This window comes from Oncorhynchus clarkii, chromosome 4, assembly GCF_045791955.1.
Source record: "Oncorhynchus clarkii lewisi isolate Uvic-CL-2024 chromosome 4, UVic_Ocla_1.0, whole genome shotgun sequence".
Lineage (NCBI taxonomy): Eukaryota > Metazoa > Chordata > Actinopteri > Salmoniformes > Salmonidae > Oncorhynchus > Oncorhynchus clarkii.
The window spans coordinates 43,854,431-43,879,614 of NC_092150.1; the positions used below are offsets into that span (position 1 = coordinate 43,854,431).

General features: G+C 42.5%; 1 protein-coding gene across 3 annotated transcripts; it reads right to left on the reverse strand.

Moving 5' to 3' along the window:
* Positions 1–1,100: 1,100 nt before the first annotated feature.
* Positions 1,101–21,438, reverse strand: LOC139406835 (sentrin-specific protease 5-like). 3 transcript variants are annotated; one of them, XM_071149908.1, is made up of 11 exons: positions 21,333–21,419; positions 15,583–15,707; positions 13,370–14,589; positions 13,183–13,288; positions 12,895–13,042; positions 12,686–12,733; positions 12,463–12,540; positions 5,849–5,986; positions 3,773–3,856; positions 3,636–3,686; positions 1,101–3,544 (listed from the first exon to the last, which is right to left on the reverse strand). In XM_071149908.1, the coding sequence occupies exons 3-11, from the start codon at positions 14,274–14,276 to the stop codon at positions 3,434–3,436; spliced, it is 1,671 nt and encodes a 556-aa protein (XP_071006009.1). In that variant the 5' UTR covers positions 14,277–14,589; positions 15,583–15,707; positions 21,333–21,419; the 3' UTR covers positions 1,101–3,433. The 3 variants fall into 3 exon arrangements, with proteins under 3 accessions (XP_071006009.1, XP_071006008.1, XP_071006010.1); XM_071149907.1 differs by lacking the exon at positions 15,583–15,707 and having other exon boundaries at positions 1,191–3,544; positions 21,333–21,438; XM_071149909.1 differs by lacking the exon at positions 15,583–15,707 and having other exon boundaries at positions 1,204–3,544; positions 21,328–21,438.
* Between the last annotated feature and the right edge of the window lie 3,746 nt (positions 21,439–25,184).

Consider the following 25,184-nt stretch of genomic DNA (forward strand, 5'->3'; position numbering starts at 1 on the left):
CGGTCCAGCAGTTCTGGGGAAGACGTTTTAAAGTATTCAAGATCAGTGAAATTGATCCAATATACATCAAAAGCATATTTTATAGCACAATCAGTTTGATTTCAGTTCTGATATTTCGAAAGCATGGTAAACAGTACAGAAGTAATTTTTCCAGATGCTGGCACAGTGGGCCCATAGCTGAACCACAGCATTGCGGCTTGCAGCTATATTTGTATATGAATGTCTACAATTTATAGATGGTTTGAGGTTAAGTCATTGAAATTTAGAGCTATTGGAATTTTTACATATTGCCCCATTTACATTTTGTAATTTGCCAATGGTCCCTATAGCACCATAGGGATATCCAAAGTGAACCCAAATTTACCTCAGGCATTACGATTGGGTCACGTGCAGCGGCACTCCAAATTAATGATTACTTGTGTGCGGCCAGCAGTGGGCAGGATTGAAACAAGCCCAACCTTCATTTAGGTGGTGACACAGTCACGACCACAAGTATCACAAACTCAAGTTTTGAACAAGACTGACTTAGACCAAAATTATCCTATATAGCCTACTGTAGTCAATGTTGACAGTAGCATCAAATGTTTGACTCGTATCAATGCCACACAGGCTGTTCTCTAAATGATAAGTCATTTTTTGGGGGATAATTGCTTTTAAAAAAGACCATGCCTAACATGCTATCAGATTGAATAACAGCCTGAGTATCATGGAATCACCACCCATAGGCTTATGGGTCAGAGAAACAGTCGTTACACTTCAAGTAACTTTACAAACCACCCCATCACAATAAGTTGATCATTAAACATCCTCACATGGGACACTGTTTGCTAAAGCAGTTAACATTAACAGAGATATTCATCCAGTCACCGATATGCTGAGTTGACAAAGTTCACAGTGCCAAGGTCCCAATAGTAGTACTACTTTCTTTACAGAATAAAACACAAAATAATAAGGCCTTCGCTCCAGACGGCTAACCTACAAATCAGGTTTGAGGAGTTAGCGGGGTAACTTGTCAACTCCTGATAACTAGTTAGAAGAATGTGGCTCACCTTTCAGTCAGGTACATTTCTATGGCAACAAATCATTCAAAACTAACTTGCTCCAGGGCAGGCAAACTCCATTTATTCTGAATGAAGTGTGAGCAGCGAGTTGAGGACCAGTGAAATCAAATTCCCTCCCACGCGCAAAGATTGCATCATCCCGTTTATTTGCGAAAGACTGATTAAATATTTTATTCATCCATTTTTTTTGTTAAAAATAGTAACATGTTAAAATACCCATCAAATTATTTTGTATTTACAGAATGCATTTGAAACTACACACAGTAAAAGTTTAGTATGATAAATAAAATTTATACAATTATTTTAGCAATAGGAGTGGGAAGGAAAAAGGTGCTTATGCATTGATAAGCACACCAAAGACAGCATTAACAATACAATTAAGCCAGCACTTCTAAAAGCCTTTTTCACACCATTGGGATTGAGGCTATAGCTTGCTGAATATGCAAGAATACATTTTGGCACAAATGAAAATGTGGCACGGACTGAACCATGAATTGATGTTTCAGTGTCTCAATGAAGAGTTCGGCATTCGACTAGCCCGCAGTTAGAAGCCTGCTAGAGTTAGTGGCAGGCGGACAAGCAATATCCACCGTCCTAATACAGAAAAAGCCAGACCTGGAATGTGAAGCTAACACAAGCTGGTTAGCTTTAGAAAACCCTGAGTAGATCTAGCTTGTGTCACAGGATACCCCTCTGTTCGGTGTGGCTGGGCCTCTGGGTTGTTGCATCCTCCTGATGCAACAACTCAGAGTAATCTCTCAAACATGAATTAAAACCAATGTAGAGAAAATGAATGCCTGAGTCATACAAGCTACATCATGGTGTTTGTATGAATGTATTCAGGAGTCAACTTAGAAAGGAAACTGTGCCACCGTTTATGATGAGACGCATACATTGGGAACTTCCATTAACATGAAATTGAGGACAGTTTTCACATCTAGAGAATCCCAATTTAACCCCTCTGGGTATCTATTTGTAAGTATAACCCTGTATTACATCAATAAATTGCAATACAATATTTCAGGTTCTACCACAGCAGCTTAAATCAAGAACAATATCAAATAAAAACCAGAAAGTCTCTCTCAACAAAGATTAAACAGATTTAACCCTAGTACAGAGAATGCTGTGAACATGATCTCTAATGGTACCTAGTGTTCTGGAATGAAATGGATGACAGTATAGATGGATTCATTCAGCATGTTCGACAGCAGCGTTTCCCCAACTACACCCAGTCTGTGGACCAGCTCCCTCAGATGGGTAACTGACACCAACTGAGTCAGCTCAAGTGCTTGGTGGTCCTCCAAGGAGAACCATAGCTCGCCAGCCCCTCATACAAAAAAAAGGCATTACTTCTTCCTCAGTACACTATGTCAAGATATGCTGTTCAAAAACAATAAGGTGTACAGTATTTGACAGAAGTAGAAAGAGCAGTGTTTATGAAGCCATTTTCAGTGGAGTAGCATGGCCAATTGTAACTAAATATCTCCCACTTAACTCCTGAAAGATCAATGTAATGGCGCAATGTAAATGTGATTTCTGATTGAGCCGACACGTGTAATATTTACCAAATGCGGAAACATTGAAATGTAAAAAAGGCAGTCTCCCTATAGTTCGGATCTTCCACATTGAATCTAAGCTCAACTGTCTCAACTGCTGTTTGATGCGAAGGAGTTTCACAAGAACTACGAGCTGAATTCAATCCCTAGCGGGAAAGATCCACGTTATAGCTCGATTTACATTTCAAGACAATGTTCCCGCGTTCGCAGAGACTGCATTCACGTAAATGCTGCATGTCAGCGCAATTGGAAATGACCTTTAAATTTACATTCAATTAAAAGCTAGCCTTTGATGAGTCTTCTTGTTCTTTACCGCACTAGTCAGGCAGAGATTACATGATATAAAACAAGAATCTTCAAATTTCACCCAATGTCCAAAAAATCTGCCATTTACAATTTCAAGAACTGAAGTTAGGAAACGGTATCAGCACATATAGGTCCGTCACTGGCATCTGAAACCTTATAGCAGCAGCTTTAGCTCCAGACCCAGGTCAGTCAGTCAACAATGGAAACTTTGTGGACGTCAACGCCCAAAGGAATTCAAAGTCTCAGGTCCCTCCCTCCCGTTAAAGATTTTTTTTTTTTAAACGGGGCATTTAAAAATAAAAAAAAATACAATTATTGCAGAATATGCACCCACTGGCCCTCCTCTGGAGAGAAAAGACTGTCACCAGTCAAATGTCGTGTCTCTACGGCAATTCCTTCAGTTTCTCCTTGGCTCCAGTAGTTTTTTTTTAAAAAGTGTTAAATGGCCCTTGTGCAATAACAGTTGTTAACCCACGGTTCACTGGAAAGGCAGGTGTACTTTCTCAGCTGTCAGTCACTCAGTTTACAGTCACAGAGCTCTTTGTAAATCCTCTTGCGGACTTTGGGCATGTCATCCTGTGTGAACTGCAGTGGTTCTTTTAAAGCCAGGCACTTGCAGTACTGTGAGAAGCAGAGAAAAAAATATATTTTTTTAAAAAATCAATAAAAAGGCTCACCATAGCAGTGTGCGTGTGGGGAATTCCTCACTCACCTCCAATACAAAGACTCCACAGTCACTGTCGTTCTTCTGTTGAGGAATACCCTGAGGGTGAGAACCAGAGACAGTAGTCAAAAGAGCCAATTGGAAATTGTGAGAGAACAGTCACATGGTGCCATCTGAAACAATACCTTGTTTATAATCATCTTCCAGCCATTCTGATAGGTAGCTTGTTTCTTCTCCTTCGCCTCGGCCAGGATGTATCTCATGATGTTCTGTCGGGCCGATAACAAGAGGAAAACAAGGGTTTAGTTCACAAAAAAAGGTTGAGTTACACACGGACTCCTTCGAGGTTCCCAAAATGTGGATTAGGTAGACCAGGAATGAGCAACTGATGGGGGCCACAAAAAAAAGGGAACTCATGAGGCCGCAGTGGCTGATGGGTCTGTACCCACAGCAATACAGCCCCCCACCACCACCTTCTGAGCAAAACATTTTTAGCAGCCAAGATAAATAAATGTTTTGTTAATTTCCTACAATTTTAAACATGTTACCATGGGGCAGAGAGAAAATGTGTAGTTTTACAGCAAATATTATGCAATTCTACACAAATGCAATTTTTTATGAACTCAGCAAAAAAAAAAAAATCCTCACTCTCAACTGCATTTATTTTCAGCAAACTTAACGTGTAAATATTTGTATGAACAAAAGATTCAACAACAGACAAACTGAACAAGTTCCACAGATATGTGACTAACAAAATCAAACATAAGTCAGTATCTAGTGTGGCCACCAGCTGCATAAGGTACTGCAGTGCATCTCCTCATGGACTGCACCAGATTTGTCAGTTCTTGCTGTGAGACGTTACCCCACTCTTCCACTGAGGTACCTGCAAGTTCCTGGACATTTCTGGGGGAGAATGCCCTAGCAATCGGATCCAACAGGTCCCAGGCGTGCTCAATGGGATTGAGATCCGGGCTCTTCGCTGGCCATGGCAGAACACTGACATTCCTGTCTTGCAGGGAATCATGCACAGAACGAGCAGTATGGCTGGTGGGTCATGTCAGGATGAGCCTGCAGGAAGGGTACCACATGAGGGAGGAGGATGTCTTCCCTGTAACGCACAGCGTTGAGATTGTCTGCAATGACAACAAGCTCAGTCCTATGATGCTGTGACACACCGCCCCACACCATGACGGACCCTCCACCTCCAAATAAACGCAAATCCGACCATCAACCCTGGTGAGACAAAACTGCGACTCCTCAGTGAAGAGCACTTTTAGCCAGTCCTGTCTGGTCCAGCGATGGCGGGTTAGTGCCCATAGACAATGTTGTTGCCAGTGGTGTCTGGTGAGGACCTGCCTTACAACAGGCCTACAAGCCCTCAGTCCAGCCGCTCTCAGGCTATTGCGGACAGTCTGAGCACTGGAGGGAGGGATTGTGCGTTCCTGGTGTAACTCGGGCAGTGGTTGTTGTCATCCTGTACCTGTCCCGCAGATGTGATGTTTGGATGTCTGCCACTGCGAGGACAATCAGCTGTCCATCCTGTCTTAGGCGTCTCACGGTATGGACATTGCAATTTATTGTCCTGGCCACATCTGCACTCCTCACGCCTCATTGCAGCATGCCTAAGGCACAATCACGCAGATGAGCAGGGACCTTGGGCGTCTTTCTTTTGGTGTCAGTAGAAAGGCCTCTTTAGTGTCCTAAGTTTCCATAACTGTGACCTTAATTGCCTACTGTCTGTAAGTGGTTAGTGTCTTAACGACCATTCCACAGGTCATTACATGTTTGTTTCATTGAACAAGCATGAGAAACAGTGTTTAAACCCTTTACAAAGAAGATCTGAAGTTAATTGGATTTTTACAAATTTTCTTTGAAAGACAGGGTCCTGAAAAATGGACTCTTTGTTTTGCTGAGTTTGTGTTAACTGATGATCAATTGGCCCCACCCTGGTTGTAATTCAACCATGCTTACCACAAGTTTATATCGCTGGCCACTAGACTAATTTACCAATCCCCCCAAACAAATTGGCTGTCATGGGCTAATTGATTGACATTGATGCACAACCAAATGTCTAAATTGTATTCAACAGTAAGTTGAGACCCCGACTGAGCCCCCCCCCCCAAAAAAAGCAATCAGCGTCCTATGTAGACCAATGTTAATATTTTCCATGCTTATCAAATCAATGTTCCTCAAGTCTAGGATGAAACTCAGAAGCAAGTTTCATTGAGCAGCAGAGGACTGTAAATTGTGTGTGATCGTACCTCTATGGTGTATTTGAAGACAATGCCCTGTGAGTCATAGTAGTGGATGTGGTGGTTGGCCATGTCTACGGTGATCAGGGACCAGTGGATCTCCAGGTGGATAGGAATCAGCAGCAGACTCTTGGAAAACAGATCCACCTGCCAAACGGAGAGAGAGACCCGAGTGGTATACTACGAAGCAAGCAAGATCTACGCAGGTTTTCTAAAAGCTAGCCAGTTTCAGTCAGCATCACATTCTAGTTCAGGCTTTGTCCATACTGGATGGATATCATGGATATTGCTCCTCTGCCTGCCGCCAATTCTAGCAGGCTTGTAACTGTGCATGCATGTCGCGTGTGGCTAGTCAAACTCTTCATTGCAACAATGCTGAAACAAATTAAAATGGGCAGTCAGTGCCACATTTTCATTTGTGATGAAAACAAAATTATAAGAAAAGTTATTGCTAATTCAGCATACTCATGTGAAATAGGCTTTTAGAAGTGCCATCTTAATTTTATTTATCGGCATTTCAGTCTTTGGTGTGCTTATCTGATTCAGATGGGTTGGGTTAAATGCAGAAGACACATTTCAGTTGTACTGCTGACAACGCACAAGCATTGTGGTGCTTGGTGGTGCTTGTGCGTTGTCAGCAGTACAACTGAAATGTGTCTTCTGCATTTAACCCAACCCAACCTAACTTTTCTTTCATTTTGTTTTCATCACAAATGAAAATGTGTCACTGACTATTTTACCTATCGATAAAATAAGTGTACAGTTTATTTTTATTTTTTTTACCCCCTTTTCTCCCCAATTTCATGGTATCCAATTGTTAGGAATTACTATCTTGTCTCATCGCTACAACTCCCGTACGGGAGAGACGAAGGTCGAAAGCCATGCGTCCTCCGAAACACAACCCAATTAAACCGCACTGGTTCTTAACACAGCGCGCATCCAACCCGGAAGCCAGCTACACCAATGTGTCGGAGGAAACACCGAGACCTTGGTTAGCGTGCACTGCGCCCGGCCCGCCACAGGAGTCACTAGTCCGATGAGACAAGGATATCCCTACCGGCCAAACCCTCCCTAACCCGGACGACGCTAGGCCAATTGTGCGTAGCCCCACGGACCTCCCGGTTGCGGCAGAGCCTGGGCCCGAACCCAGAGTCTCTGGTGGCACAGCTAGCGCTGCGATGCAGTGTCCAAGACCACTGCGCCACCAGGGAGGCCCTATGACCCTGGTTTAAACTACAGGGCTCAGATCAAAACACAATCACTTGTCTAACTTTATTCAGAGCTTTAATGCTTTTTGAAGTCAGTTCAGCTTCAGATAGATGTATTTTTTTTAATCACGGTTTTCAGTTTCGATAATTATTTAAAAATTAAATGCATTATGAAATAATTACATAAAAATAATGAGCTTTTTAATGGAAATTCCAAAGCCAAAAATAGTAAACATTCAATTGCCAAAACATTGAAAATATTCTATAGTCGCCGTTAGGTATCAATAAAAATATGGGAAATTACTTAAGCAATAATACGAGAGGCCATGCATTTTGACATTTTTATCATGGCTTTTGACAGCCATTCCAGAAAGCACTTCAATACAAACCAACTGGGCAGTGATGTAGCTAGGGTTCTTCATTTCACTGCTTTTCTTTGTCCTCTATAGCAGCGCTAACATTACTGATTTCTGCATGTCTAACGTTAATGCTAGGCTCAGGTTGCTGGTCCACTTGCTCTTCTTGTTGGCACCACTCATTAAAAACTTTAGTGGATAAAACAAATCAAAAAGTAACTTTAAAAAGTCATCCATGACGAGTTACAGGTGTTAAGACTAGTGGTTGTAAAAGTAGTAGTGCGTTGCTAGGTAAAAACAAACAATGCCACTTTATATGAACGTGGCCATGTGTGTTGTCTCTATCATGGGCAGGAGAGGCTCTAACAATGGGAATTCCAAACCACCCGTTGTATAATATGAAATACAACATTTCAGTTGTGTATATCCGTTTTTATTTGAGTAAATTATTTCTCATTCCGTAAAGTCATCATCTCTGCCCAGGCAGTAGCAGCCAGCCAATCCAACATTCTGTGCTCCCCATACTGTACTCACTTTAGTCATTCTATTCAGCTAGTCTAGCCTGCCTAAGTATGCTGCAGAGCAGTCTTCTTCAAATGCATACATTCCTCACACAGTCTGTATCTAACCTAACGCAGCAATGGAAAAAAAAAATGCATCTCTCCAGAGAGGAAGCGAAAAGTTTTACTCGTGGCAAAATCTGTCCAAAATAAGCCCAATGCGTTTCTATGGGCTTATTTTGGACCTAAGCTTGTCGCCTGCCTTCCCACCTTGGGGGCAATGGCTCCCATTGTTAGGGTGGAGACATGAGCATCGCTTCATTGCATAGGCGGGTTGGTTGTTTAGCAACAAAACTGGAGCGTGTGCAACTATGGGGCAAAACAGACTGGGTTGGCTTAGATGGTTGACAACATGTAAACTAGATTTAGTCACCAATTTGATTGAAAGCAAACATTTGCACACTTGTCTCAAATAATCCGTAACAGATATTGGTTAGCAAGCGAGCAAAGTGTCGCCATAGAAAACACCTCAAAACAAGACATGGTATCAAGAACAAGATAAAACTAGCTGAAACGAGCCAACTATGAATCCTCACATGGCAGCTTCTTGTCATTGTTGCTAGACATCTGGCCATCCAGAATCACAACACAGAAGCGTGTGCACCGTTTGTGACATTGTCAGTTAATTACTCTACAGTATACCGATCTCTGTCCGAGCTAAAAACAGGCACCACGGATTATGGTCATCGTACAGTTGTGGCCAAAATCTTGAGAATGACACAAATATAACATTTTCAAAGTTTGCTGCCTCAGTTTGTATGATGGCAATTTGCATATACTCCAGAATGTTATGAAGAGTGATCAGATGAATTGAAATTAACTGCAGAGTCCCTCTTTGCCATGCAAATGAATTGAAACCCCAAAAAACATTTCCACTGCATTTCAGTCCTGCCACAAAAGGACCAGCTGACATCATGTCAGTGATTCTCTCGTTAACGAGGCTGGAGATCACTCTGTCATGCTGATTGAGTTTGAATAACATACTGGAAGCTTCAAAAGGATGGTGGTGCTTGGAATCATTGTTCTTCCTCTGTCAACCATGGTTACCTACAAGGAAACACGTGCCGTCATCATTGTTTTGCACAAAAAGGCAAGGATATTGCAGGCAAGGATATTGCTGCCAGTAAGCTTGCACCTGAATAAACCATTTATCGGATCATCAAGAACTTCAAGGAGAGTGGTTCAATTGTTGTGAAGGCTTCAGGGCATCCAAGAAAGTCCAGCAAGCGCCAGGACTGTCTCCTAAAGTTGATTCAGCTGCAGGATCAGGGCACCACCAGTACAGAGCTTGCTCAGGAATGGCAGCAGGCAGGTGTGAGTGCATCTGTACGCACAGCGAGGCAAAGACTTTGAGGATGGCCTGGTGTCAAGAAGGGCAGCAAAGAAGCCACTTCTCTCCAGGAAAAACATCAGGGACAGACTGATATTCTGCAATAGGTACAGGGATTGGACTGCTGAGGACTGGGGTAAAGTAATTTTCTCTGATGAGTCCCCTTTCCGATTGCTTGGAGCATCCGGAAATAAGCTTGTCTGGAGAAGACAAGGTGAGCAGTACCATCATTCCTGTGTCAAGCCAACAATAAAGCATCCGGAGACCATTCATGTGTGGGGTTGCTTCTCAGCCAAGGGAGTGGGCTCACAATTTTGCCCAAGAACACAGCCATGAATAAAGAATGGTACCAACACATCCTCAGAGAGCAACTTCTCCCAACCAGTCAGGAACAGTGTGGTGATGAACAATGCCTTTTCTGGCATGATGGATCACCTTGCCATAAGGCAAAAGTGATAACTAAGTGGCTCGGGGAACAAAATATTGATATTTTGGGTCCATAGCCAGGAACCTCCCCAGACGTTAATCCCATTGAGAACTTGGTCAATCCTCAAGAGGCGGGTGGACAAACAAAAACACACAAATTCTGACAAACTCCAAGCATTGATTATGCAAGAATGGGCTGCCATCAGTCAGGATGTGGCCCAGAAGTTAATTGACAGCATGCCAGGGTGGATTGCAGAGGTCTTGAAAAGAAGGGTCAACACTGCAAATATTGACTCTGCATCAACTTCATGTGATTGTCAATAAAAGCCTTTGACACTTAAGAAATGCTTGTAATTATACTTCAGTATTCCTTAGTAACATCTGACAAAAATATCTAAAGACACTGAAGCAGCAAACTTTGTGGAAATTAATATTTGTCACTCAAAACTTTTGGCCACGACAGTACACTGAACAAAAATGAACACAACATGCAAAGTGTTTGTCCCATGTTTCATGAGCTGAAATAAAAGATGCTCCAAACGCACAAAAAGCGTATTTCTCTCCAAGTATGCACAAATTTGTTTACATCCATGTTAGTGAACATTTCTCCTTTGTCAAGATAATCCATCCACCTGACAGGTGTGGCACATAAATAAGCCGATTAAACAGCATGATCATTACACAGGTGCCCTTTGTGCTGGCCAAAAGGCCACTAACATGTGGAGTTGTCACAATGCCACATATGTCATAAGTTTTGTAGGGAGCATAGTGAACGGAGTGCCCCATGGTGGCGTTGGGGTTATGGTATGGGCAGGCATAAGCTACAAACAACGAACACAATTGCATTTTATCAATGGCAATTTGAATGCACAAAAATACTGTGACAAGATCCTGAGGCCCATGTATTATTATTTTTTTTAAGGCATCCGTAACCAACAGATACATACAGTGCCTTGCGAAAGTATTCTGTATTTTTTTGTGAAGAATCAACAACAAGTGGGACACAATCATGAAGTGGAACGACATTTATTGGATATTTCAAACTTTTTTAGCAAGTCAAAAACTGAAAAATTGGGCGTGCAAAATTATTCAGCCCCTTTCAGTGCAGCAAACTCTCTCCAGAAGTTCAGTGAGGATCTCTGAATGATCCAATGTTGACCTAAATGACTAATGATGATAAATACAATCCACCTGTGTGTAATCAAGTCTCCGTATAAATGCACCTGCACTGTGATAGTCTCAGGGGTCCGTTAAAAGTGCAGAGAGCATCATGAAGTACAAGGAACACACCAGGCAGGTCCGAGATACTGTTGTGAAGAAGTTTAAAGCCGGATTTGGATACAAAAAGATTTCCCAAGCTTTAAACATCCCAAGGAGCACTGTGCAAGCGATAATATTGAAATGGAAGGAGTATCAGACCACTGCAAATCTACCAAGACCTGGCCGTCCCTCTAAACTTTCAGCTCATACAAGGAGAAGACTGATCAGAGATGCAGCCAAGAGGCCCATGATCACTCTGGATGAACTGCAGAGATCTACAGCTGAGGTGGGAGACTCTGTCCATAGGACAACAATCAGTCGTATATTGCACAAATCTGGCCTTTATGGAAGAGTGGCAAGAAGAAAGCCATTTCTTAAAGATATCCATAAAAAGTGTTGTTTAAAGTTTGCCACAAGCCACCTGGGAGACACACCAAACATGTGGAAGAAGGTGCTCTGGTCAGATGAAACCAAAATTGAACTTTTTGGCAACAATGCAAAACGTTATGTTTGGTGTAAAAGCAACACAGATTGGATGGATGGAGCCAAATACAGGACCATTCTGAAAGAAAACCTGATGGAGTCTGCAAAAGACCTGAGACTGGGACGGAGATTTGTCTTCCAACAAGACAATGATCCAAAACATAAAGCAAAATCTACAATGGAATGGTTCAAAAATAAACATATCCAGGTGTTAAAATGGCCAAGTCAAAGTCCAGACCTGAATCCAATCGAGAATCTGTGGAAAGAACTGAAAACTGCTGTTCACGAATGCTCTCCATCCAACCTCACTGAGCTCGAGCTGTTTTGCAAGGAGGAATGGGAAAAAATTTCAGTCTCTCGATGTGCAAAACTGATAGAGACATACCTCAAGCGACTTACAGCTGTAATCGCAGCAAAAGGTGGCGCTACAAAGTATTAACTTAAGGGGGCTGAATAATTTTGCACACCCAATTTTTCAGTTTTTGATTTGTTAAAAAAGTTTGAAATATCCAATAAATGTCGTTCCACTTCATGATTGTGTCCCACTTGTTGTTGATTCTTCACAAAAAAATACAGCCTGAAATGTGGCAAAAGGTCGCAAAGTTCAAGGGGGCCGAATACTTTCGCAAGGCACTGTATCTGTATTCCCAGTCACGTGAAATCCATAGATTAGAGTTTTTCAATTGACTGATTTTCTGTAACGCAGTAAAATATTTATATTTTTGTTAATTGCCACCTTTCTGCAATGAACTAGGTTGAAAATTTGCTTAATAAAACTAAAAAACTTGCTTCAGCCCAGAGTCCATCAGTTCTTGACTTCTCTCGTTAATAATTTAATTTCTAGAGAAATGGAGTATTGGGCTCACAATTATAAACTAAATGAAAGTCAAGTAATTGATCTGACATCAGTCAATTAGTTGTTTAATAACCACAAAAATAAAACATTTTGGTTAATCACTCAGCACTACAGAGCTTATGATCTGATCTCCCATCAGCTTACCTTTTTGGTCCATCTCTTAACCCCTTCATAGCCTTTGGCCACCAGCTGCCTGTGAAAGAAGCTGTTAAAGAAATGAACCTGCAGGAGAAAACAGAAGAAAATTCAGTAACCTTGGAAACGCAACATAAGACCGCCATCTTAACAACTCCCTTTTACCAATAACCGTTTGTTGAACATTCTGATCAAGGATCCAAAATGAATGCACTTAGGAATGTACTCCCACCTTGTGCTCTGTAGCCTCCATGATCAATTCGCCATACATGTTTATCACCTAGACACACAAGACAAAGAAATAGGAAAACGTTTACTTAATCCTCTTCATTCTTGGTGGAACATAGGGCCTCTGCACTAAAGTTTTTGAATTTCAGGTTAGATAAAACAGTGAATCAGGTTTATAAGCAGCAAGCACCATTTTCTATGGGCCATAGCTACCTGGTCGTTGACCCAGTTTTGATTGTCCAGTGTGGACAGGTCCTCCAGGGTCAGAGTGTGCTTGTTGTAGTCCACTTTAAAGCAGTTCATAGGGATGGAGGCTAGACCCGCTTTGTACTTCAAAACTTCTAAATGGATGTTTAGCTTCCTGGTACAGAGGGATGAGACAGGTCAAACCAAGGGTCAAATGGAATAACAAGTAGACAAACGAACAGATGCAATCAGCATAACAATGGAAATCAGTGGTGAAAGTTAAACTGGTTTGTGGGGGTGTCTCATGATTCATACTTGTCAATGAAGTCTGTGTTACACTTGTTCTTCAGGTGCTCCAAGACATCAGTCTCACTGAGGGGGATGAAACTCCCGTATGTCACATAGAAGAGCTCCAGAAACTCTGAGGGAGAGACAGACACCTTAACTAAAAAGATCATATCCAGTCAAATTTGAAATCATAGTTACAATAAAAGTCTAGTACCATGGATGAGGTCTCTGATTCCTTCATGGATGCCATCTTCTGGTTTGGGTTGTAGCGGTGATGGCTGGGACTGCTGTGCTAGGTCTGTGGCACTTCCCTGCTCAGGTCTTTGAGCCCACACTCCTATCTTGCAGTAATCTCGGTGGTCCCACAGAGCAAATGTGTGTAGGGTGCTGCACAGAATAATGCCTGGGGAAACACAGGCTATGGCTGATGGTTCCACCTCCATAGGGGCGCTACAGTCTGTTGGTTCCTCTTTGGGGACAGCTGATGTACCGTTGGAAAGAAAGACAGCTGGGTCACCAGCTTGGGGCGGGGGCTGCTTTATGACCTCCACCTTAGGGTCTATAACTGGCTGTTTGACTGAACCAGGGGCCTTTTCCCCCTCACACACAGCCCCTTCACAGGCTCTCTTCTGCTCTATTATTGAATCAGCAAAATGCTCAACCACTGATGTCGTTACCGGTTGAACCACAGACTTATTCACCAGTTTAACCATAGTGTACGTTAACTTCTGACCCATAGAGTTCAATAAGGGTTGACCAACAGAGTTGGTTACAGGTGAAGCCAAAGGGTTTGTTACCTGCTCCACGGCAGAGTCTTTCTCCAGCTCCTCTCGGATGGCTGTTACCTGCTCCTCTGTCATCAGGGTCTTCTTATAAGATGGGCGACCACCCTTTCTCTTAGGGGTCTCCCCCAGTGCCTGGCCCTTGCCCTTCCCAGGCTGGGCCCTGCGTTGTCGGGACTTGCCACCCGGATTCTTCCCATGTGGGGCCTTCCCATCATGGAGCTTAGAGTTGGGCCCACAGCAGTCACACGCCTTCGGTGTCCTCTTCCTCTCAGAAGAGCGGCCATTGGTGCCCACCTGTGCTGGCGGCGTGTGGGGGGCTGAGCCGTCATGAACCATGGCTCTGTCCTCAGCCCCTACCCCATCTCGCCACGGCTGCCTCTGGCCCTCAGTGCTGGTCCCAGCCCTTCAGGGGCCCTGTACCATGGAGCTCCCCAGTGGATGGACTCTCTAGATGAGTCACACCAGTCTCTCAGATGGTGGAGAATGTAGATTCTCAGGGATGAGGCCTTGCTGCTCCTCCTATGCTTCCCTAAGCAGTACTCCGGATTGGCGGGTTTGTGAACATACACCGTACCAACATGCGTTCAGTTCCGTGGGTGGTCTTCTCACAACCTGCTCCAACAACTCTTCTTAGGAGCCAAGGAAGAAGCTGCATTCAAGTAAAGAGCCGTGTTAGGCTAAATGTGTAAAATTAACACACTACTCTGTGCAATTTGATGACAACAGTACTGTGTAGATAGATAGCTAGGCATATTAGAAGAAAGCGGTATGACCCGTGTTGTCAAATGTTGCTCCATCACATCACAGATATCTAATAATTTCCTAGCTCAAGAATGTACTCTTAAGGAGTGTAGGAGAGCCTACAGTTACTTCTTAAGGTCCAAGGATATAGGTTATTTTCAGAGGTAGACTGGCTCTGGCAGCCAAAAACTGCATCTAAACATGAATCGATTCTCAATTGAAAAACAGTTAGAAGCATAAAGCCCTTTACTTTCATATCACGTCAAAATATTTTCACAAATGGAAAATACACTTTCTGTACACGGTTTTAACCGGCTTTATCACAGCTGCGCTGCATCCGATAATGTGTTTTGTGTAACGGCCTTCTTCCGCTACACAAGTGTTGAGCATACTACGTAGCTAGTTAGCACAGGTGCCGCCTCAGTCTTCCGTAAACACCCGCTGTAACGTGGAGATATGGCCGTGTGGGAACAGTAACACTAAAAAGGTGTGTAGTAATTTAAAAAGATGCACTATGGAGAAAATCGCTCCACCATTTCTTGGTTGCTAAAAATCTAATAGATTGGTCACAAACTAAAATTACACAAACAAGCAAGTTTAGTGTTCAATTATTCTCTACCATGTGAAATCTTTTCCATAACCAAAAATATTGTATTTTCAGCTGGTGTTCAACACCTAAAGTAAGATGCAAAAAAATAAACTTAATGGGAAGCATAGAAATAGCACACATAGAACAGATCTACCGCTTCTTAGGACTTGCTTTCAATGACAGATCTATACACACACACACTTAGTTCAATTTGGGTCGGGTCGCCCAAAAGTCACATATTACAGCTTTAACATTATGTTCTGAAAATGATTTATTGCTAATATGAAAAGGAACTTGTTTCCAAAACCATACCGCAAGTGATGCGTGTTCACGTTCAGAATGAGCATCGGGGAAATTCTAAACAAAAGTCCCCCAGGAAAAAATATTCTTCAATAGGCACTAGTTACATGCTGACCACACCGGACACATTGCATGCGCTGCAAAATAAATGTACACATACATGTTATTCAATCATTTCAAGCAAGCGTCTATATCCAGCCACTAAAATATATCTTGGGCTGTATTTTGTTCTATTTTAGACACTTGACGCACTGCAAGTCCTGCCTCTCTCATTATTGGTTTTTAGGAGAATATACCCATGTGGGTAATTGAAAGGTGAGAGGTTCAGACTCCAGTCAGTTGCAGTAATGCACCTTAAAGTTGGTTGCCAACCAGTAGTGGAGGCTGGTGGGAAGAGCTATAGGAGGACGGGCTCATTGTAACGGCTGGAATGGAATATCTAACTAGGCAAGTCAGTTAAGAACTAAATCTTATTTACAATGACAGCCTACCAAAAGGCCTCCACATCACAACAAGAGACAACATAAAGAGAGACCTAAGACAACATAGCATGGTAGCAGCACAACACATGGTACAAACAGCACAAGTGGCAAGCTGCAGAGAAGTGAAAAGATGAGTGACCCAGGGATGTCTGTGCTTTGGGGACATTTAACAGAATGTGACTGGCAGAACAGGTGTTGCATGGGGAGGATAAGGGCTTCAGTAGATATGAGGCCTAAGACGGTTTTATAAATAATCATCAACCAGTGGCTCTTGCGACAGGTGTACAGAGATGACCAGAAGAGTATGGGAGTGCAGTGATGTGTCCTAGAAGGAGCATTGGTGCAAAATATGATGGCCGAATGGTAAAGAACATCTAGCCGCTAGAGAGCACCCTTACCTGCCGATCTATAAATTACGTCCCCGTAATCTAGCATGGATAAGATGGTCATCTGAATCAGAGTTAGTTTGGCAGGTGGGGTGAAAGAGGAACAATTACGATAGAAGAAACCAAGTCTAGATTTAACTTTAGCCTGCAGCTTTGGAATGTGCTGAGAGAAGGACAGTGTACAGCCTAGCCATACTCCCAAGTACTTGTATGAGGTGACTCAAGAGGTAGTAATCACACCTGTGGGGAGAGGGGTATTCTTCTTAACAAACCACATGACCTTTGTTTTGGAGGTGTTGAGAACAAGATTAAGGGGAGAGAAATCTTGTTGGACACTAAGAAAGAAATGTTGTAGAGCATTTAACACAAAATCCAGGGAGGGGCCAGCTGAGTATAAGACTATAATCTGCAAATAAATGGATGAGAGAGCTTCCTACTGCCGGAGCTATGTTGTTGATGTAAATTGAGAAGAGCGTGGGGCCTAGGATCAACCCTTGGAGTACACCCTTGGTGACAGGCAGTGGCTGAGACAGCAGATGTTCTCTCTTTATACACTGCACTCAGAGAGGTAGTTAGAAAAACAGAGCAAAGACCCCTCAGAGACACCAATACTCCTTAGCTGGCCCACAAGAATGGAATGGTCTACCGTATCAAAAGCTTTGGCCAAGTCAATAAAAATAGCAGCACGACATTGCTTAGAATCAAGGGAAATGGTGACATCATTGAGGCCCTTTAAAGGTTCAAGAAAGCCAGTCGATTATTGACAAGTTTTCCAACACTTTTGATAAACAGGGCAAAATAGAAATAGGCCTATAACAGTTAGAATCCATTTTGGAGTTAGACCCACAACGTGAACTGCTCCTTAAAGTAACTTTGGCCTTCCGGATAGCCTAAGTGCACTTATTTCTCATTTGCCTGAACAAGAACCAATCAGCTTGAGTATGCGTGTGCAGAGCCTTTTGCCAAATGCAATTGAGGTGGAGTAACTCTGCAAGATAATGGTCGAACCAAGGGCTTAAACTGTTTTAAATGCTAATTTATCTTTATGGGGCCGTGTTTGTTAACAATATCACTAAAATTATCAAAAAATAAAAGGACTAAGCATCTTCAGAGGGGATCAAGCTAATTCTATACCAATTTTAAAAAAGGCCAGGTCATGAAGGTTTGCTCATTAACATTTTTTTAGCAAGTGTCTGACAAATCAGGACACGTCGTTTCACTGAGCAGCCATTAGGAACACAGGCTGTAAAACAGTGATCACTAAGGTCATTACAGAAAACACCAGACTGATACCTATTGGGATTATTTGTGAGGATAACGTCAAGGAGAGTAGCCTTTTCTGGGTGTTTGGAGTCATACCTTGTGGGATTGGTAATAATCTGAGAAAGATTTAGGGAGTCCCATTGATTTAGGACTTGGTCAGGTGGTTTAAGCATGTCCCAGTTTAGGTCACCTGGCAGGACAAATTCAGACTTAGGGCAGGTAGGGTACAGGCCAGTGCTGATGGAGGATAACACCCAGCAACAGTCAGAGCTATTTGAAAGTTTAATGCTTAAAATAAGCAAATCAAATTGTTTGGGGACAGACATGGTAGAAACTGAGCACTGAAGGTGATTCTTGGTAAAGATTGCCACTCCAACTTTGGAAGATCGGTCTTGCCAAAAAAGGTTATAACCAGAAAGGGTTAACATCAGTATTCAAAACACTCTTTCTTAAACATGTCTCAGTAATGATCAACACCTGGATTGGAGCTGTGAACCCACACTTTCAATTGATCGATTTTTAGGTAATAAACTTCTAGTGTTAATGTGCAGAATACCCAGGCTTTTACAAGAGTAGAAATCAGTGAAACAGATATCAGAGCACAATAATTGGGGCTAGCAACAGTAGATAGGGTGTACATGCACATTTCCAGATATCATCAACAGTAATAAAATCAAGGCACGGTAGAGGACAGGGAGAGCTCTGCAGTGTTGATTTATTACATTTGAATATGCATCAGATGGCAACAAGATCATATTACACAGCAATTTCATCCGGTAACATGAATACAAAGCCGGCGAGAGGTGGTTAGAATAGGATGGGAGGAGTCCGTGTAACCAATAGAGAGTCAGAGTCCCGAGTGTGGGAACAAACAGTCTGTCCCACGGTTGGGTATACAAGAAAGTTCAGTGAACAAAGCATGCAGGAATCATGAGACAAATAGCAAAAATGCACAAGAAAAAAATAACGACTTGGGACTAGCCATAAGGTCAGAGTCACTCGCCCCAACAGTGCCTGTGAGCTGGAGGCGAGCGAAAGCTCGGGGGGGTGGTACCTGTACCAGGGGGAGACAACCAGGACAGACGGTAAACAGATCGCCAGGTGGAATCCAAGCAGCAGTGCAGCAGGCAATGGAAGTAGGTGTCACACCCACTTGGAAGAAGCTTTTTTCTGGAGGCAGATCTATTGTAGAAAATGCCAGTAGATGGTCTCTGAACAGCAGGAGGGGGCTTCAAGGCCTCTGGATTTGGGTGGGGTAGCCTGCCATTTGTTGGGCTCAAAGGCTTTGACACCTCACACATCAGTGCTAATTGAAGTTTTATCTGGTCTGTCTCAGTTCCAGATTGGATAGTAGCATTAATCCTTCCAGGTCCTTTAGTCCAAAATTAGGTTGTAGGTTTGGATTTTTGATCTGGAGTGAAGGTTATGCTGTGGAGGGTAGCATCCTGTATATGTCTCGAATTTCCTGTCTGCATGGGGCAAAAAAATATATACAAAACCGAAGCATGGAGGACGAGAAAAATGTAAATTGACTCCATGTTTCTCATTCTTGATCCATGACACACGGTAGTTAACAATCTATGGTTTTGTTTTATGAAAGGAGAGACGGAATCAGGGAGAGAGATGGAGGTTGGAAGGTAGGGTGAGGATGCAGGGCGAGTCAGGCAGCTACATTGTTCTCAGCTCCAGCAGTGAAATACATGGAACAGAATAAAAAAAATGTTGTTTCCATGTGTGTGATATCGTTCCATTAATTCCATTCCAACGAGCCTGTCCTGTAGCCCCCCCACAAGACTGAACTAGGAGAGATTACTAGAAACTATATAGGTTTCCCCTTTATCTGTGGACTCCTTGTCAGTAGAGAGAACACAATTTTATGTGACAAAAAAGTGTCAATATTCTACAAAGATCCATCAAAAGAGACCTTGTACATTTCAAGTAAAATAACAAACCAATGTTTATATCCCAGGACAAGTTGCTAGCAACAGCAAGCTGGCTAGATAAATGTTTCAAGCTGTCCTCAAATGAATATAGTTGGTTCAGAGTTCGTTTTGATATTTCAACCTTCAACCTACATGCACACGCGCGGAGCCATTTTGGTCGTCATGTTAGGTCTGAGGTAATATTTTCTTTGCTTCCACCACAACTAGGATACTGATGTGACATTTATATTTATGATTCTGACATTTACTGTCTATCATTACATAAATAAAGACAATATCCAAATGTAAATTATTAATATTATTGGCATACTATTTATAGGGCTAATGTGTTTCTAAAATAACATGTATTACAGCTAATAATGGTTATGTCTAACAAATAAAACATCTCCCTGACAAGTTCAGTTGCTGTTGGACTAGTTACCAACCATGTGAAATTAGCCACAATAAGGATTAGCCACAACTGAAATTTGCTGGTGGCTTTCAAAATATAAAGCCCCACCATTTAAAAGTGATGTAAACAGCTACAAATAGTGGAATCATGCCATATTTGGACAAAGTAATGCTAAACAAAGTTGGAGAGTTGTATATAAATTCAAAAGACAACAGTTAATTTGACAAAAAAAACACAAAAAAATGAAATCGCACTGTGGATGTACTACACTTCAGACTTGGATTGGGGGCATACTTATATGCACTGTCCAGCCTTACCTTGGGTCCGGGACATGGGGTATATAGAGAGCAATAATAATGGCGTCTTTTTGTAGGCACTAACTCCGTCATGGTTCGTTGGACAAAGCTTTTCATGGACAATATCGTATAAATTTTGATCTAAGAGATCATCAATCAGCTAACGTCACTTTGAATTGTTAAGCATTTATGTAATAAAAAAGTACATAAAGCACATATGGCTTAATAATTCACGATTATGTTAACTGACTTCTCATAGAACAAAACGTATACGTTCTCCTAAACCTGTGTTAACTTAAACCTCAGACCTTATTTTCGGCGTTCATCACAAAACCGTATTATTTCCCCATATGAATGACAACCAGAGGTACCTCGTTTCCGGTTTTAGGACGACAAACTATTTTGTTTCTAGTTTCACATAAGTCTTTTTTTTGCAGGCGGTCTTATCCAGAGCGACTACATGAGCAACTGGGGTTAAGTGACTTGCTTAAGGAAAGATTAGGCACATAGTCGGCTTGGGAATTCAAACTGGCGACCTTTCGGTTACCCAACGCTCTTAACCGCTAGGCTACCTGCTGCCCCAGTTACCTAGCTAATATGTGAAGGGAAAGAGGGGGGGATATCTAGTCAGCTGTACAACTGGATGCATTCAACTGAAATGTGTATTTCGTATTTAACCGAGGTGCCATAATCGACATCCACGTCTTCGGCGCTCAGCCATGTATACAATATAACTTGGAACCACTTAGTTGGTTGGATAAGGCAAGGCTATTTCTCTGTTTGCTGTCATGTGTGTGAATGTTATATCAAAACACAGAAGAGCCACGATAACGTAGAAGGGGTGAACAAGCTTGCTAGCATAGCAAGCTGACTAGCTACCAACACAAATGGTTATTCCTGTTATTTCCATGTCTGGAAAAAAAGAGATCGGTCTGCACATAAACTAGTTTTTCCAGTAACGATAACTCGCCAATAGAAATACATAAAAGCACATACATTACCACATTTCTGCAATAGTGAAACAAGTTGCACCGCTACTACAATGATATCAAACAAATCACTTGTCAAACAATCGGTCTCATTAGTGTGCTGTCGCTTACTGATTGCGTCACATTTAAGCGCAAACACTATACCATAGAGAAATATAGAGGACTGGAGTGGCCAAAAGGTCGTCTTGGCGTGGGAAGCACAATTGAGAGCGTCCACCATTCTATTGTAGTCAACTGGGTGGACTTCCAACTTCATTGGCTGATCCCTCCTGGTGACCCGGTTGGAGTAATGTACAACTGGGTCATCAGGAGGGATCAACCAATCGTGAAAAATAAATATGACCTCTTAAATATGGAGATAGCCTCAATTGCGCTGCCTACACTGTCACAGTTGTTATAGTGGCACAGATAGAAAGTTGTTGCCTGGCTACCCAAACTCCTTGCTCTGGCCAAACGCTACACTACGCCCACAGACATTATTTTCTTCTCCACAATGAGTATGGATCTGAGGACTTCCCAACAATTTCTAGAATGGAAATCCATTCTATCAATATGAGTCTGGCATCAATATGAGTCTGAAACATTTACTCTAGTGTCAAAAGTGACTACAAAGTGTAAATTGAATCATTTTTGTCTGTCTCGTTTAAAACAGTTTGGGAACTTCAGTGCTTCACAACAAGTGAAGGTTTGGTTTGGATTACAATTTAATTCTACAGACGAAGAACCATATATGTGACAATTTTTCCATTTTAAGATAATCAGTTATTTTTATATTATTAATTGTGTGTACCACATTAGGTGTTTTATGGTTGACAAATAATTCACCATACCCATATCCTCCAACAACTATTGATGTTTTTTTTGTTATTTCAAAAAATACTTTTTTTATTGCTGTTTTAATTTTTAGAATGTGGAAGAACAGTATATCTCCAGTGATGATTTCAGTTTGTGGAATAACAGTATATGTGACATTTTGCATGACTCTTGTAAGATGTCCTTTTTTAACACCTGATATGTTTTAAGTACTTTCAAGTACAGATGCCCTTCGTGTAAATAACTTGAACGCAATATGTAGTTAATTCATTTGTATGGAGGTTCATTTAAAGATGGTCTATCAACTTTAGCACTGATGACTTTTCTTCAAAGTTGAGTCATGAAATCTTAGTCTCATTTAAAATTAAGCCCTCAATGTGAACATACCATAGAATAATTACAAAAATAGAATACAATTAAATGATTTCAATCAAAACCAGCACAACTTGTAAATATCAAATATGGATCAATGTGATGTGCCAATATACAGGTCCCTAAGGTCAATATTACAAAACTTTCAGAAAACCATTCTCTTTGCGTTTAACACTATGATCAGCAATTCAGTTTTGAATTGCGTTATACCCACGCTAAAGGCAATAAATGTCCTTCTGTACTGAGGTGACAGCAGTAAATAAGTCAAAAAAATAAAATCAAATTTTATTTGTCACATACACATGGTTAGCAGATGTTAATGCGAGTGTAGTGAAATGTTTGTGCTTCAAGATCCGACAATGCAGTAATAACCAACAAGTAATCTAACTAACAATTCCAAAACGACTGTATTATACACAGTGTAAGGGGATAAAGAATATGTACATAAAGATATATGGATGAGTGATGGTACAGAGCAGCATAGGCAAGATACAGTAGATGGTATCGAGTACAGTATATACATATGAGATGAGTATGTAAACAAAGTGGCATAGTTAAAGTGGCTAGTGATACTGTATTACATAAGGATGCAGTAGATGATATAGAGTACAGTATATACGTATACATATGAGATTAATAATGTAGGGTATGTAAACATTATATTAGGTAGCATTGTTTAAAGTGGCTAGTGATATATTTCCCATCATTTCCCATCAATTCCCATTATTAAAGTGGCTGGAGTTGAGTCAGTGTGTTGGCAGCAGCCACTCAATGTTAGTGGTGGCTGTTTAACAGTCTGATGGCCTTGAGATAGAAGCTGTTTTTCAGTCTCTCGGACCCAGCTTTGATGCACCTGTACTGACCTCACCTTCTGGATGATAGCGGGGTGAACAGGCAGTGGCTCGGGTGGTTGTTGTCCTTGATGATCTTTATGGCCTTCCTGTAACATCGGGTGGTGTAGGTGTCCTGGAGGGCAGGTAGTTTGCCCCCGGTGACGCGTTGTGCAGAACTCACTACCCTCTGGAGAGCCTTACGGTTGTGGGCGGAGCAGTTGCCGTACCAGGCGGTGATACAGCCTGCCAGGATGCTCTCGATTGTGCATCTGTAGAAGTTTGTGAGTGCTTTTGGTGACAAGTCGAATTTCTTCAGCCTCCTGAGGTTGAAGAGGCGCTGCTGCGCCTTCTTCACGATGCTGTCTGTGTGAGTGGACCAATTCAGTTTGTCTGTGATGTGTATGCCGAGGAACTTAAAACTTACTACCCTCTCCACTACTGTTCCATCGATGTGGATAGGGGGGTGTTCCCTCTGCTGTTTCCTGAAGTCCACAATCATCTCCTTAGTTTTGTTGACGTTGAGTGTGAGGTTATTTTCCTGACACGACACTCCGAGGGCCCTCACCTCCTCCCTGTAGGCCGTCTCGTCGTTGTTGGTAATCAAGCCTACCACTGTTGTGTCGTCTGCATACTTGATGATTGAGTTGGAGGCGTGCGTGGCCACGCAGTCGTGGGTGAACAGGGAGTACAGGAGAGGGCTCAGAATGCACCCTTGTGGGTCCCCAGTGTTGAGGATCAGCGGGGTGGAGATGTTGTTGCCTACCCTCACCACCTGGGGGCGGCCCGTCAGGAAGTCCAGTACCCAGTTGCACAGGGCGGGGTCGAGACCCAGGGTCTCGAGCTTGATGACGAGCTTGGAGGGTACTATGGTGTTGAATGCCGAGCTGTAGTCGATGAACAGCATTCTCACATAGGTATTCCTCTTGTCCAGATGGGTTAGGGCAGTGTGCAGTGTGGTTGAGATTGCATCGTCTGTGGACCTATTTGGGCGGTAAGCAAATTGGAGTGGGTCTAGGGTGTCAGGTAGGGTGGAGGTGAGATGGTCCTTGACTAGTCTCTCAAAGCACTTCATGATGACGGAAGTGAGTGCTACAGGGCGGTAGTCGTTTAGCTCAGTTACCTTAGCTTTCTTGGGAACAGGAACAATGGTGGCCCTCTTGAAGCATGTGGGAACAGCAGACTGGTATAGGGATTGATTGAATATGTCCGTAAACACACCGGCCAGCTGGTCTGCGCATGCTCTGAGGGCGCGGCTGGGGATGCCGTCTGGGCCTGCAGCCTTGCGAGGGTTAACACGTTTAAATGTTTTACTCACCTCGGCTGCAGTGAAGGAGAGTCCGCATGTTTTCGTTGCAGGCCGTGTCAGTGGCACTGTATTGTCCTCAAAGCGGGCAAAAAAGTTATTTAGTCTGCCTGGGAGCAAGACATCCTGGTCCGTGCCTGGGCTGGTTTTCTTCTTGTAGTCCGTGATTGACTGTAGACCCTGCCACATACCTCTTGTGTCTGAGCCGTTGAATTGAGATTCTACTTTGTCTCTATACTGACGCTTAGCTTGTTTGATAGCCTTGCGGAGGGAATAGTTACACTGTTTGTATTCGGTCATGTTACCAGTCACCTTGCCCTGATTAAAAGCAGTGGTGTGCGCTTTCAGTTTCACGCGAATGCTGCCATCAATCCACGGTTTCTGGTTAGGGAATGTTTTAATCGTTGCTATGGGAACGACATCTTCAACACACATTCTAATGAACTCGCACATCGAATCAGCGTATTCGTCAATGTTGTTATCTGACGCAATACGAAACATATCCCAGTCCACGTGATGGAAGCAGTCTTGGAGTGTGGAATC

Coding starts and splice junctions, on each gene's coding strand:
- LOC139406835 (XM_071149908.1), bottom strand. CDS start 14,276: ATGGTTCATGACGGCTCAGCCCCCCACACGCCGCCAGCACAGGTGGGC. Junction 5,987..12,462: donor TTAAGAGATGGACCAAAAAG/GTAAGCTGATGG, acceptor TCCGTTTGGCAG/GTGGATCTGTTTTCCAAGAG. Junction 3,857..5,848: donor TCTTCAAATACACCATAGAG/GTACGATCACAC, acceptor TCGGCCCGACAG/AACATCATGAGATACATCCT.